Source organism: Hydra vulgaris, chromosome 11, assembly GCF_038396675.1.
Source record: "Hydra vulgaris chromosome 11, alternate assembly HydraT2T_AEP".
NCBI classification, from domain to species: domain Eukaryota; kingdom Metazoa; phylum Cnidaria; class Hydrozoa; order Anthoathecata; family Hydridae; genus Hydra; species Hydra vulgaris.
Genome location: NC_088930.1, coordinates 9,513,500 through 9,530,000, shown reverse-complemented (window position 1 = coordinate 9,530,000; position 16,501 = coordinate 9,513,500). Strand labels below are relative to the sequence as shown.

The 16,501-nt window shown below is 27.8% G+C and overlaps 1 protein-coding gene across 3 annotated transcripts in view; it reads right to left on the bottom strand.

Annotated features, from left to right (window-relative positions):
• Positions 1-3,144: 3,144 nt before the first annotated feature.
• Positions 3,145-16,501, bottom strand: part of LOC101239166 (uncharacterized) — a 111,808-nt gene continuing 98,451 nt past the window's right edge. For all 3 annotated transcript variants that reach the window (XM_065810029.1, XM_065810028.1, XM_065810030.1), the window contains 5 exons: positions 12,588-12,691; positions 10,944-11,024; positions 4,829-4,937; positions 4,682-4,737; positions 3,145-3,495 (listed from right to left, as the gene is read on the bottom strand). In XM_065810029.1, the coding sequence (XP_065666101.1) occupies positions 3,288-3,495; positions 4,682-4,737; positions 4,829-4,937; positions 10,944-11,024; positions 12,588-12,691 (558 nt within the window). In that variant the 3' untranslated portion in view covers positions 3,145-3,287. The remainder of the gene's footprint in view (positions 3,496-4,681; positions 4,738-4,828; positions 4,938-10,943; positions 11,025-12,587; positions 12,692-16,501) is intronic.

Sequence of the window (16,501 nt, the reverse complement as noted above, 5' to 3'; positions counted from 1 at the left end):
CTATAAAAGCATAAACCAATGCATGCAAGCAAATATTTATATAGTAATTGTTACAATATTATAATACAATATTTTAATCAACATCTTTGTATAATATTCACTGGTAAATATATTGTTATCGTTGTTGTTGTTAATAAACCTTTCATACATAATTCAAAATTTAGAAATAAACCGTAAAAAAATTGGCCTCCTTATTTTTTACGGAAAATGCAACAAATCAGGCCGTACAATAACAGTAGGTCATGGTTTTATACATAAAAATTAGCAGATGATATATATTTATTTGTTTATCTATTTATTTTAACGATAGTTTCGTACTCAGAGATTCTCGCTTACAAAGCAAGCGCTCTACCACTACATCACTATCTTAAAATTAAACTAGTTTTAAGTAATTTCTTCAACTTAATCAAAAGAATAAGGAAAAGCTGAGATCATTTTCAATTTTTTTATTTGATTTCCTATTTTTGCAGAACATTGCTGCAGCTGTTTTTCAAAATGGCTTAAGGTAAAAAAAAAAAAATCAATTTTGTCTTTTTTACAAAATAAGCTAGTTTAGATGCTTACAAACGTTATCGAATAAATATTTTTGAAGAATTATGAAAAAATTTATAAAAATTTTTTGTTTTAAAAAACGTTTTACAAAGAGTTTCCCCTTATAATTTTTTTGTTGTTGCGTTTTTCTCGAAATACGTAATAAGCCTGTTTTGGGGTTATAAATAACGGCTGCAGATTTATGAAATGTAAACCTCAGAATGACTTTAACTTTTTTTAAACTTTAAACCCTTAAAACGACTTAATAAGATTTTTAAGAAATACAATCTTTAGAAAAGACTTACAAAATACAATTTTAAATAAAATACAATCTTTTGATCTTGAACAATGGAAGAAATAGCAAAGTTGTAAATATATAAAATATCGAAAAATCAAAACATCAAAACGATTGGATTGGTCAAATTCAAAAATAATTTAGTATACAGAGAAATCTTTTTCTATTTTTTTCTCATATACTTATATCAGAAAAAAATATAAAAAGTGTTCTCAATATAAACAATACAAATCATTGCATATAACGGTCATTTAATTGTAAAAAACAAGTTTTATCTAAATAGGGATGAGATCAAACAAAGATAATATATATAAAAAGTAGTGCCAGATTTATTTTATAATACGTATACGCCAGTGAGTGATATTGATAATGATAAAGTTACGCATACATAACCTAGTATTACTTTCCTAAAACCCCGCGAGTCTCTGGTGTCTAACACAATGGGTGGCGGGGGAACTTTAGTCCAGATCTTATAAACAGGAGGGGGAGGGTCTTAATAAAAGGGTGGGGAGGAATTTTTTACGAAACACGAATAAATAATTTAATTCTAGCGTGGTTTGCAGTAAGGATCTGCGTCTTGAAACGAAGTCTTGTTATTCACTTTTTAGCAAGACAAGACGAGACAAAACAAGAGTAATTTGCACAAGACTGAATTTGTCTTGTCGTGAAAAGTCTTGAATCAATCAAGACCAACTTTATAGAGTGACAACTAAAACAAGAAATATCAAGACTTTTCTTGTTATTCTTTTAGCAATACTAGTATTGAAATTTTTATAATTATTTTTTTTTCTAGTTAATGCTGTAGCTGGTAAAATCACCATCAAGTGTGAATTGCACACTTTGACAGCCTTATCAAATATCAATAAAAGTTTCATAAATATGTGTAGTTTGTCACTTATGTATTGTATCATAAATTTTTTATAACTCCTTCGAGGATTTTGCGTTGACAGCTCCGATGCATCTTGTAGACCAATAAGTATTGGTCCTGGTTTTAATGAATTAATTGACTTCAGTCTTTTTATAAAAACTGGCTTAACTGTAGAACCAATATCTTCTAAAACTTGGTTTACTTTATCTTTGTCTTCAGTAGATTTTTCTTTTTTGAAATTTGATTTTTGAAACTCCGGCAATCCGAATATAACAACATTGTAAAACCTCCTTTTCTATTCATTTACTAGCATTTATGACTTTTAGTTGTTCTATTGGTGCTTTATTTCTTGACACGACTGATGCCCAGTTATGAATTGCTGGAACACCCTTAGATATAGCTTGATGATCTCCAATTTTTAGTTTTAAATTATTTATTTCTAAATCTTGAATTTCAATTTTTTTTTGTTGCGCTTCTATTAATTTTCTGAGATTTTCAATTTCCGCCTAAAGTTCTGCTTTAACCGCCTCTAACTGACCTTTTGAATATTTGTCATTATTTAATTTATTCCTTGGGATTTGATGGGATTTGTTTTGATATTGTTTAATACGGTTGAATACAGACGTAAATTTAATCCACTCCAATAAAAAAAAAAAAAAAACGAATACTTCCAACAAGTATGTAAACAATATCAGCAAAGTTAAATCTTATATAAGTGTTACAATTCAAAATCATTTACCTCGAATTGATATTATGATTTCATCTTTTGTGAAATAAAATAAAAAATTTAGTCTTGTTATTTAGACAGTGAATAATAACACAAGACCAAAATCGGCAATCTTGAAAAGTCTCGTTAGATCTTGGTATTCTTGAAATGATTACAATGTAACAGGACTACAAAATTAAGTCTTGATGGGTCTGGAAGTGTTTCAAGACCGTGTAGGTTTAATCGTGGTAATGGTATAAAATTATTTTAAGACGCAGACCCTTATTGCATAGATAGTTTTATATTATTATATACTTTTATAAACGAAAACATAAATTTGAATCAAGATTTTTAAAGTTACAGTTACTAATTACACTGAAAGTTTTTATTCTTATCTTATATATATATACATATTCTTATTTTTTTTTTTTTTACTTTTAAGATGGATTTTTTGTTGTTGGTAACAAGCAAAAATTAATAAACGAGGGGGGTTGGGATATTACCAAGCACGGGAGGAGGGGGGGGGGGAATTTACCAAAAGGGGAAAATTTCCAAAAAATATTAAATATCCCCTCCCGAGTATTAAGTACCTAAAAGTACGTCATTAATTGGTGCGATAGCAAAAATATAATTTTTACCATATTTAGGTATTATCTTCCTAAATAAATTGCAATATTTTAAAAATAAGGTTTAGTATAAAATGTTTGGGCCGCAAATAAAAATGTTTGCAAATAAAAGATGCAATTTGAGTTTGACAAGATTAAAAGTTATTGGTTTTTGAGTTAATCACATCAAAACTAAAAACTATAAAATAAAACATTTTTATAAGTTTAATTACATTGGTGTATATTGACAAAAATCTTCTTTGGCGATTGGAAAAATTCACACTATCTTGACTGGACCCTAAACGGAAGTCCGTATATAACAGGCGCAGCGCCTATTAGATATTCTAGATTGCAGGAACTTCTAGATTGGCTAACACAAGATGCTAATGATTCTCCAGAACTCTCTGTCACCCATTCTTTCAACAGTTGTTCCAAAAATAAATCAATATCTTTATCTGTTACTTCCCATAAGTTAGCGACTACTGCAGGGCTAAAAGTATGACATGAAATATAATATGGTAACGTAATAAAATTGATTATACAAGTCAGACCTGCACTTGAAATACTTTTCAGAAGGAAAGGGAATAAAATTTTAATCAAATTTTATTTTACATAGGTAAAAATAATTTAAAATAGTATAAAAATATAGTCAAAAATTTAAAAGGTCTTTAACTTGTGATAAAAGTACGACCATAGAAATAAAAGTGTTGCACAAAAAATTAGTGATATCCCAACAAAATCAACCCAGGGTGCCCCAATAAATCAACTTTATATATCAAAACATCATTGACAATGAGCAAACGTTTTAAACAAATGTAAAAATAAATTATTAGTTAAAATGTTGCAATTTTTTAATCACATAAATTACCTAAATAAAAAATATGAATTTTTTTTTGCATTTTCTTTATATTCAAAGTTGTCTGTGCAACTTATGCAAATAACTGATTTCTACCTACTGTTTCTATCCGCAAGATAATGAGAAAAACGTTTTCTTGCTAAACACCATCCAATATTTCAATTTTTGATTATAGCGGCACTCCTGGTCCATACGAAAGTAAATTTATTTAAAACATCTTTAAAAAACAAAACCAATAAACAATGTTTATTGATCTTGTTTTGGAATGCATTTAAGAAAGTGCTTGTTGAATACTATTCCGATTTGATTTGTAATTTATCAAAATAAGAAATGCGTAGAGAAAATCTTTCGATTTTTTTTAAAACAAAATTTAAGACAGAGTTTATAAAATTTTAATAAAATTTTTTTGTTAGGTAAGCTATTTGTGGCCGTGGTCAATAAAACTTTTCCACTACAGGTACTGTAAATACAAAAATTTACATAAAAGATTGCTTGCAAAAGAGACTTTGGTCTTATTTAAGATCTCATAGACAAAAAACTTTTTTATAAAGATCTAGCAACTTGCTATTATTCAAAAGATACAACTTTATGGTACTTTAATTACTTTATGGTTTTGGAGTCAATTTTTTCACACAAACACACACATATGCATATATATATATATATATATATATATATATATATATATATATATATATATATATATATATATATATATATATATATATATATATTTATATATATATATATATATATATATATATATATATATTTATATATATATATATATTTATATATATACACACACACACACACTTACCATCCAGCTAGTAAATAATAGAGTACCATTCCATAAGCTTCAAGATAACCATGCACCTTGGACTCAAATAAAAAACAATTTTCTTAATAAGATAGACACAAATCAATAAAACTTAAAAATAGACTATAACAAAAAAGTTTAAAATACCTGAAGTTTGCCACTACTGCATCCCATAAGAAGTGAAACTGCACGACAATCTAACTGCTGGATATCATCCCATCCAAGATATTCTTGGCCACTTCCATGACCACAATATCTTAGAGAAACACACACACACACATATATATATATATATATATATATATATATATATATATATATATATATATATATATATATATATAATATTATTATATTAAATTTGTTGTTGCTTTCTCTTTTTATTATTTACTAAGTTAATTAAGATATAGTCACAAGAAAACATAGCACTATTCTGAACTTCAGAAATATTTTTTTATTCTATTATTTTCTTGTCAAATACTTAAAAGGTGTCAATGACAATGACATTTTTGACGAATTTTATTTTTACAGATGCCTTACTGTTACTAATGTACATTCAAAGTTATATATTAGAGTATCAATAAGTTATATATCAAGAGTTTGTTTATTGGGTCTTTCCATGCCAAGTAGAGCAAAGATCCATCATGGACCATTTCATCATTTTGTACATATATCAGAAAAGGATGTTTTAAAAATTTTAGATCAATATTTAAAATCGTTCTTGAGAAAACACTATTTCAATAGTGGACTATTTTGCATAAAGTTTCATTCTACAAGTAAAAAGATTTTTTTTTTCATTGTTTTTACAACTTTTAAATAGGTTGGTTATATATTTCAACTATTTTAAGATAGTGAGTATGCGATGGATACTTTTAAAAGAAAAAAAGCTTAAAATCTGGCATCTTAGCTTTTTCCATAATGGCAGACTAAAGTTGATATTTTTGTTTTGTAATTAAAACTTATTGCGATTTTAAAAAGCTTAATCTTAAAAGTTCAAAAATTGATACAAATCAAATTTCTTGTTGATCTATACGTGGTGGATAAATACTAAAAAAAACAAAAAACATTTAATTAAAGAGCTGCATTCAAAAGTTATAGGTCATCACAATGAACAGGATTAAGACTTTTTTCAAAATTGATCTGCAATGCAAAAAGCATCTGTTACCTAAAATGGCATTTTTTTTTCCATAAAATTTCTTAAAAACCAAAAAAATTTTGGGCACTTATTTAAAATCCCAAAAGAAAGTCTCTAAAAGTCAAGCAAATTTTCCATAAAATTATTAAAAAAAAAAAATTAAAAAATACTGTTTCATTGAATTTTATAATACTGATATGTCAATTTAAAAAGCACTATTAAAACCAAACAAACTGTTATTGTTTTTTAGAACTAAGTAATAATGAGTAGTATGCCTGATCTTTTTTCTTGTTGCATTGGTAAAGCATTAAATGAACAGTGCTATCAAGTTTAACGAGTCTAAAAAAAGTAAATTTTATAAAGATCTAAACTAAACCAAGAGCTTTGAAGAGAAGCAAAGAAAATCCCATAGATTTTATTTACAACATTCAAAAGAAAGTTTGGTTGTTGAGGTTTGAGATTGAACATTGAAGGTATTGTTGTAATCTTTTGAACAAGCACACAAAAAAAGTGAAAACTAACTTTCCATATTTAAACTAATACCTTTAATTTAACACAAACACCTTTTAGTAATAAATAAATGTTAAATAAATATTTAATAAATCCTATCTTTTACTTTATAGATTCTCTTAGAGTTAATAGTCTTTCATATTCCAAATATTTTGGTTTAATACTTGATTAAAAAAATTGCAGTAGTTACAGAAAAACACTGCACTGCAAACATCATGAAACAAAAGAAAATGAACTCCAAGAAAAAGAAATTTATGTTGATAACCTAACATTATTAAAAGATCTTAATTTAAGTATTGCATGCTTTGGATGCTCAACTCTTAAACTTGTTTCAAAAAAAGATAGAGTAAAGATAGCATATGGAAAGCATAAATTTGATAACATAAGAGCTCTTACTCTCGAGTCCTTAATAAAAAAACAAAACAAAAAAAAAACATAATTATCTTAAAAATGGATTTTCAAAATTTTGTGAGCTAAGACCCAAGTGGTGCATGGCCTGCATGCAGTTTTTGTCAGTACCATCAAAATGTATAATTTTATGTACAGAAAATTCCCAGAATTTCTGATTACAAAAGCTTATCAAAATTAATGGTTTGTAGCATTAAAAATAGAGATTGTGTGCTGCATAGCTGTGATAAATGTCCTGGAAAAGAAGATTTGTCTAATTACATTGGCGCTTTGTTTATTGAAAATGAAATTAGTGAAGTTAATTTTTATCAATAGCAAAAATCAAGTTTCCAATGTACTTTAACACCAGAAACTTTACCTTTAGATGAATTTATTGTAATAGTTTATGAACAGTTAGATAATTTACGATAGCATTAGTTTATATCAAAAAGTCAAGTCACCAATTTCCAATATTTAAAAACAAGCTATAGTTCTTCTTGACTTTGCTGATAACTATAATACAAGATACAGATGCAAATTTTGACATTACTGCAGAGTGGCACTTCTTTGAAACATCACATGGTAAAAGCTCTTGTAATGGAGTTTATGAAACAGTAAAAAATCTTGTTGCACCATCCAGTCTACAGTCACTTAACAATCCTATTGACACATCAAGCAAAATGTACAGCTGGTGTGTTCAACATGTTAAAGGAATATTATTTATTTTTGTGGACAAAGTTTCTATTGAAACACATATTACAAACTTCAATTTAGAAGAGAGATACCATTCTTCTTTAGATAATCTGCATCAATTTAATTTGAGTCAATCTTAAAGAAAATCTTGATCAAGCTTATTTTGATGAACTATAACTTTTGAATGCAGCTCTTAAACAAACTGATTTTTTTATCAATTTATTTACATAATTACAACATTTAACATAATTACAACATTACACATATAGATCAACAGGCAATTCGATTTGTCTTCATTTTAATTTGAACTCTGTTTTTAAGATTAAGATCTTTGAAATCACAAAAAATTTCAATTCCAAAACAAAAATATCAACATTAGTCTGCCATTATGTAATTGTTCTTTTAAAAGTATCCATTGCATACTTGCTATCTTAAAACAGTTGAAATATAAAACCAACTTATGTAAAAGCTGTTAATTATTAAAATCAATGAAAAAAACCCGTTGTACTTGTAGAGTGAAAATTCATGCAAAAAAGCCCACTATTTAAATATTATTTTTTCAAGAACCATTTTAGATATTGATCTGAAATTTTCAAAAAATGCTTTTCTTATACATATGTACAAATTATTTCTTATACATATGTACAAATAAAAATTATTGCATCAAATTATCTTCTTCCAAAAATAGAACACCAGGAAAGAAGCATGTATACCTTATTGATAACAGATGAATTTTTTTAATCTGAAGTTTTACTGTTCTGTAAAAATATCTTAAATAATGATACAATAAGTTTTACATTCCTGTATAAATATCTTAAATAAAATAAAAACAGAATGGTTCTATCATAAATTCAATGGAAGTATTGAGCAAGGAGTTGATTGCTTGAAATTGCAAAAGCTGAAAAAAAATCAAGCATAATGACCTTCCCATAAGTTTTTATCATAAGGTTTATCTAGGAAATTATTGAATCAATCCTTTCAACTTAAATATCGCAATTAGCAGCATTAAAGTTAAAAAGTATTAGTAATAAAGTTGTCCTTGACATTCTTCATTTCAAGTAAACTTTGGGGTTCACGAGGTTACATATTTGGTCTTATGTAACTCATTTATATTAATAAAATTCATGACAACATTACCTCTAAAGTGCCTCTACTTGTTCACAATAGGGTAGACCGGGGCAGGTTGGCCCAGTCGAGTTTGTTCATAGACAAGTTAGCTATCCAAAAACTAATCCTCAACAAATTTGTTTTTTTAAAATAGCTTGCTTTCATTTCCGATAATAATATTTTAATAAAATACCATACTATTTACCCCAATTTTTATAAAAAATAAACTTGGGGTAATAAGAATTAAATCAATTAAAATTTCACGTTTTTTTAATATTTTGTGGGTTTCATACCAAGGTCACATTTCAAATTTTATACCAAAGCCACACTTCAACTTTCATACCAAGGTCCAACACATTTTGTTGAAAATAAAACATAAAATGATGAGGAAAAAAAAAGAAATTGGTGAAAATTAAATTTGCCCTTGTTATATACTCCTGGGCTAACTTACCCCAATAGCAGGGCACGTCAGCCCATCAGACACAACCTAACAAAATCAATTTCAAATGTATTAAAAACAGATTATGAACTTCCAATAATGTTATTTATAGTAGTCTAGGGTCTTGTCTGGTCTTTTCATAGAAAAATTCAATAAAACATGAAAAGCTAAAAAGTTACACATCAAAGAAAAAAAGCAGGCTAACATACCCGGGTCTACCCTATAACAATATACACCAACAGATCACTTTTTGATTGCTTAGGAAAGACACCTGATCTGAAAAACAGTTGCTATACTACAATACAATTCAAAAACAACTAGTTAAAAAAGAATTTAGAAACCAACCAAACAAGAAATACTTTCCAAAAATTTAGAAATAAATTTTTGGAAAGTATTTCTTTCCAAAAATTTATTTCTAAATTTATTTTTAAGACTTATAAAGATTTTGGAAAAATAATTAACTGTTTACCTGCATGTTAACTGTTAGAATGTTATAAATTACAATTACTATTTATTATAATTTTTAAGCTTAGGTATCAAAAACTCTAAAATCTGTTTTTTATGATTTTAATAAAATTTGAAGAATAAATTGGAGTGCAAACAAATTTTTATCCTCAAAAAAAAAACAACATTGTTAATATATTTATATAAAGTTTGTATATATAGTTTTTATTTTATTGTCCAAATTCAAAAAATATGGCAATTAGGGGTAAGAGATTACTGTTGCTCTAATTAAAAAACTATTTTGTGAATCATTCTCAATTGACATTAATATCAACATGCTAGAAATTAGAAAAATGTTTCGAGCCTAAAAGTGATCTGTAAATTATTTCAAGTTAACTAATAAGTTGGTTTGCTTTGTTAAAACAATTATAACAATCTTTATATAAAAGTAATGACAATGATGAATACTTATGCAAATATTATTAATTTATATTTTAAATTATAAATAGGGGAGACCGGGGCTAGTTGGCTCGGTTTTTACTCTATGAGCTCTGTAGCCCTAACAGTACATTTTTTTAAAAATATTAAAGTGTAGTCTTAAAGAGTATGGATTAGGGTATCTTATAAAATTTGCTTTTATTTACAAAAAAAAATTCTTTGGGCCTTTCCAGACCCTCGAAAAAAAAAAAAAAAATTTGCGCCAACTTACCCCACCATGGGGTAAGTTAACACAAACTATAAAAATGATTATTAATGCACTATTAAGTGCAAAATTAATAGAAATTTTTTTAAAATTAATTTTTGCAACAATTTTATCCCAAAATTTAATATTACTTTTAGCTGGTACCAAATATTAGTCCGTATAAAAGCCAAACAGTTGCCCAACTTTTATTTGTGGAAAAAAAAACTAAAAAATTTTTATTTTTATTTTTTTGTAAGAATAAATATTTTCAATATTGTTAAAAATTTAAAAAAAAAAAAAATAATAATTTTATAAAAAGAAATATTTTTTTCCATAGTAAATGCTATGAACCAACTTACCCCGTGAAAAATACGCCAACTTACCCCGAAAGCTTTTTTTTTTAATAAACAGTCTATAGATCCTGAAAAACGGCAGCTTTGAAAAAAAAAAATCTGACTGGATATAGTAAACCAATTGTGACTGGAACTTTTATAATAATTTTTTTTTTCATACGACTAAATATTTTCTTTGTAAAGTAAAAAGGAAACGATGTTCTAAAAGTTACGTTTTTGTCCAAAAAATGCATAAATCTCAATACCTCCCATGCGCATGCGTGAATCCTGACAATACTACAGTGAATGATGAAATAATCAATAAGGAAGTTTCTGAGTAATTTTTGTCACTTTCTGATGAAAGGCTCTTAAAGATAAACGCAGTTCGTCAACTTACCCCTGCGGCCAACTAGCCCCGGTCTCCCCTACTTATGCAAATATTATTAATTTATATGCTAAATCTTAAAACATCTACTTTAAGGTATAATAAAAGTTGGAGAACTGTATATAATTAAAAAAAAAAAAATATTTACATAAATAAATCATTATCTTCTAATGCTGACTTGAACTGATCTTTAGTTGGAATCTTCCCAACAATACCATTCCATCCTTCACTAAAAAAATAGAATAACATAGAAAATAAACATAGAATATTAAGTAGTCACAGAACATAACATTTTCATAAATACATATGTTACATTATTACATTATATACACACATTTTTCATATAAACATAAATGTAAATTATTTATACACATATTTATATTTATATGCATTTTGAACATCTGAATACATCTAAAAGATACTATTTTCTGCTTTACCAAAACAACAAGTTTTACTTTCAACTCATAGGTAATAAAATGTGAAAGAAATACACCGTTTAAATTCTTTCTAGTTTAAAAATGATGGCAGTGAAACAATCAAAATGAACTGGATGGCTATCCACGTTCACGAAAAATATCATCAAAACACTAACCAATTGAAGGGAACAACAAACAATATTGTGCAAGAAAAACAAACCTTGACAAAAATATTGTACAATCAGTTCCAGATCCAATTATGGAAATAATATTTCGCACTATATCATTTGTTATATTATTTTGCACTATATCATTTATATATTCAACTTGTTTTTCTTTTACAATTTTTTGAGAAAAAGTGCAAAAAAAAACAACAACAAACAAAAACAAACTATTTGTTTTTAATTTTGGTTTTGATTTATTCTTATTTTAAACTGGATTGTTGGTACTCTCCTGTGCCTAATACAAAAGGTAAGGGTGGGTGTGAACAAAAGGAGGGGGTAGGGGGTAGGAATTTTTTACAAAACACTAATAAATCAAATTATATCTAATGTGGCTTTCAGTCAAATGCACCCTTTTTAATAGCTGTTTCATCATAATTTCAATATGGTTTGAAATGTTTATATAAGTTTTATACTATGATGAGAAATAAAGACAAACCTAATTCTTTGACAAACCGAAATTTGTTAAAGTTTTTTAAAGCAATTTTTAAAGCCTGATTACACTGAAATTTTTATTTTTTACTCAGTGTATGATATATATAAATTTTCTGTTTTTTTTTTCAGTTTTGAGATGTTGCTTTTAGTTGATAACACGTAAAAAATAACAAATAGGGCGGGAGGAGATCATAATAAGCTTGGGGTATGCGAGAAAAATTTCTGAAAATAAATTATAAATGCCCCTGCCCATGTATTAAGCACTTTAGAGTAAACATTTGTATCACCTTTTTATATGCTACATATGGTGGATGTGTATCAGATTCTCTCCCCACTAAAAAAATTTTAAAATCAAATGTTTTACCATATTTTACCTTTTAATGCCTCATAACGAAGTAACTTAAAATTTTATTCATAATTTACCAATTCAAAAGATTAAAAAAAAAAGGGTAACATTTTAAAATCACTTCGCACTAAAGCAAAACATAAAACAACTTACTAATGTTGTATATAAATAATTTATAAATATGATTTTCAAGTTATTCGCCTCTCCAAAGTTGAGAGTTTTAATACAAAATAATTAGTATAGAGAGGTGATCATATCAGTTTCATCATTTTTAGACAAGCCTTTAATTGGGGGAATAAAAAAAGCCAGCCCTAGGTACAGGAACTTCCCCTATACAAAACTTTATTTTAAATGTCATTTAGATAAAACCTTACCTTTTAAACCATTCTGAAAACTTAATTTCTGTATTCTTTAGATCATTACTTGGGTTAACAATATAGTATATATTATTGCACGGTAATCCACCTTTTAGGAAAACCTAAAAATTTAAAACAATACAAGCCTTGGCCAAAACAGTTGACTAAAGTTCTTAAGATAACACTACCATAAATTTGTTTACGCTAGCAATTATACTAGCCAATTACACATTACACTAGCAATTAAAGGCTCCGGTAAAAATGTTTTTTTCAAAGTAATCTAATCTCCTTACGATATTTATTGGAAAAATTAAATAGTGATAAAATTATCTTGATGAAATTTACAACAAAGCTTGAGTTTAAAAACGAATTGCTTTTTTAATTGCTTCTTTTTGAAAAAAATAAATTTTAATATTTATGCAATATAAATGCAAAATTTTTTAAATAACTGCAATAAAAAAGTATAACGAAATAATGAAAGTAGAAACCTCAACTTTTTATTTCAAATAGACATTTGCAGTGAAAAATGGTATTTTTTTTACTACAAAATTAAACAACAACAATAACAATATAACAATAAAAACCATGGTTTTCTTTTGAAAAAAACTTTTAACTGCAGCATTTAACATGAAATCACATCATTAATCTAATGATAATATATTATATATGTAATACATTATACATAATTATTATGTATATAAAAATATACATTATACATTGCATAAACTTCGGGCCAGATTAAGGTATTGTGCTGCCCTAAGCATATAAGCATATGAAATTTTATTGAGGGGGAGGAGAGGGAGGCTTTTAACAATAAGAGGTGAAGGATTCAAAGACAAAACTTGAGGTGCTCCTACCAGGGAAGGGATTTTAAAGGCATAGGGGCAGCTTAAAAGTCCCCTCCCCTTCTTAACTATATCATATTTTATGATACAGTTAAGTACATCTTATACTCTATGATATTATTTAGTTCAAATACTTTTGAAATCATATTAAACAAATCAAACACACTTGCAACTTTATTTTAAAAATTTTTACATCAATTTTCTTGAAATATGACTCTGGTTGTAAGCAGAGACAAAAATAAGTTTTAAAGCTGCTTTTGTTTCAGCTGCAAAGTTGTTGTCTAGATCCTCAGAGTAATATTTAGTTAATTTCTTGGTGGGTTCAACATAAAAATCATGAGAAAAAGCAGTGAGAACTTGCTGAAAGGACATTAAAACAGCATTAGTTGTAACAGCATTTGCTTCATGTCTAGTATCTGAAAGTAAATTCAACACCCTTCCACTACTAAGACAAGAATTTTTTAACAGTCTGTTGATGCAGAGAAAATGCAGAAAAAAATTATGTACAAAAAGTTAACTCCAATATTACAACAGTCAACTGCACTATGACCATTTATTTTGCAGACACCACACAAGTATTCTAAAACCTGATTAGCCAATGATTTCCCTGAATGTCCATTATATTCTAAGAATGTTAGAAACCATTTTATTAGTTGACCATCCTTAATGTACCGCAAAACAACGGATCCACATGTGACAGATCTGGACTTAAATCAACATAAAGGCTAAAGTAATCAATTGACTTGTTATGCTTGAATAAATCCTTTCAGCCATTAGCTTGATAAGGTCCTCGAAAATTGTCTTTGAAAGATAGGAAGGGTTTCCTTTGCCAAAATTACTATATTAAGAAATACAACTTGCAAAAAACGGGTCAAACTGGCTTATAAGTTCCGAAGACCAAAGTAATTTTAGAGGAACCAAACTTCTCTTTGGTACCATGAAAGGCAAATTCACTTTCAGTCAGTGTACGAATGTTGGCAATGACTCACTCCAGCACATGTTCCCAATATGTATTCCTTTACCTGAACATTAAATGTGTGCTGTAATTCTTGACCTTGTCTGGTGATGAGGTATGATAGCTTTAGTAAAGCTGATTTTTTTTGTGATTGTCAGTGCTAATAATGTTTTGCCGGTCACTGTATCTACCCCTCAATAAACCAAGATAAAGTAATTTTAGAAGCAAAAGCTTTACAAGCAAAAGTTTACAGAAGTTTACAAGCAAAGAAATATAGAGTCCCTTTGATCATAACACAAAAACCATGCCTGTCCATATTCCTTGCAAATAGCTTTTCTACTAAGAAAAACTTTTAGTGAGCAAAATCTTTTTCTGTTTTCCACCCTAAAAAAACACAATATGGTTTATCAAAAAGACCTTTATGATGGCGGCAATTGTTTGATCCAACAGCAATCTATAAGGTTTTATCCTCCACAGGTAATTTATCCCATAAATAAATATCATTTTTTTGGATGGCTGTAGTCACATTTACATTAGGGTTACTTTTGTAGATTTTAAAATCTTTATTTTCTGTATTATTTTTCACCACATCATTACTGAATAAAGACATGCCTACATATTCATTTTCTACTCCTAATGTCGGTGCCACAGTTGAATGTTGATTTTGATTTGATGCACATCCTCGTTGCTGCGGCTCTGTTATCACATTGACAGTAGGTTTTAAATACATTATTAACTTTGGTATTTTTTTCAAAAACCTTGTTCTGATTTTCCAGCTGTTTTATTTGCTTTTTTCTATTATTTGACCCACTTGGCTGACTGCGCTTTGTTTTCTTTCCACATATAGCTAAATTTCAATTCTGGACAATAATTACATTAAAAATTTGGTGGTCAAGGTCAATGCCAGCAACAGATATACAATCAAGAATTCATGTTTTTTTTACTGACAGCGTTTCTTTCAAGGCGGGTAATATGTGTAATGTAGATGACACCTTAAATAATTTAAATTATACCCTAAATTGAATGGTGAGGCTTAAAGAAGTACTTCGTATAGTAACGTCTGTTCACAAAAAATCCGGAATGAAAAATTGTTCTTAATTGAATACAAAATTAATTGATTTTTGACCAAAATTTTAACTAAAATGAGTGACTGGACATTGTTAACTATTTTATAACCGAAAGTGGTCCTAAATCAGCGGCTTTTCGAACTTTAGTTTTGACTGAATCCATTAGGTTGAAAAAGTAGTCTGGATCAAACTCTTTCAACTTTAATCGAATTCTATTCTTAAGGTGGTCAAGATTTTTCGCAGTAAATCCATTTCCATAAACTTTTGCCTTTAAATTTGCCCAAAAATTTTCAATTGGCCTTAACTGGGGGGGTTATCTTTAGCGTCGACAAAGTTAATACCTAAAGTGTTGTAAGTTTCTAATGTGTGTTTTGCATAATGACATCTCGCTCCATCAGGCCAAAATAAAATTTTCATGTTTTGATGCTTGGAATTTATAAATGGAAGAAGTCTTTTTGTAATACATTCTTTAGAATAAGTTTTTGCATCTAGTGCACAGTTTTTTACAGCAAAATAAGGCGATGAATGACCAAAACGACTGATTGCAATCCAAACGAGAACTTTCTTGTCAAACTTTTTTTTGAAGTTGAATTTAATGTTAGGATCAGTTTGAGAACTATCTTTTGTATAGTAGCCAGAGTTTTGTGAACAATTTGCACCATTTACACAGAAATAAGATTCATCGTCCATGATGATTTCAAACTTATTTGATGGCTTGAAAAAAGTTTTTGAAAGTCTTAATAAGTTTTTCTTTTGTTTAATTTCTTGCTTTTCTGTTGTTTTTGCATACTTAATAGTCTATTTACGTATGAAACGCTTATCTTATATTTTAGTGCCAATTTTCTTTGCGAAATCCCGATTCTCTCTTCTGCTCTTGCAATCATGGACTCTCTCTTTTCTGGTGTAATTTTAAAAGGTTTTATGCCGCAACCGATTTTTCTATTCATTGGCAAATTATTTTCAGACCTTTTAATTATGTCATAAATTGTAGATTTAGCGATTCTCATTTTCTTAAAATGATCCACTGTAAATTTCTTTCCACTGTTTATGTTTTGTTTATAAAAA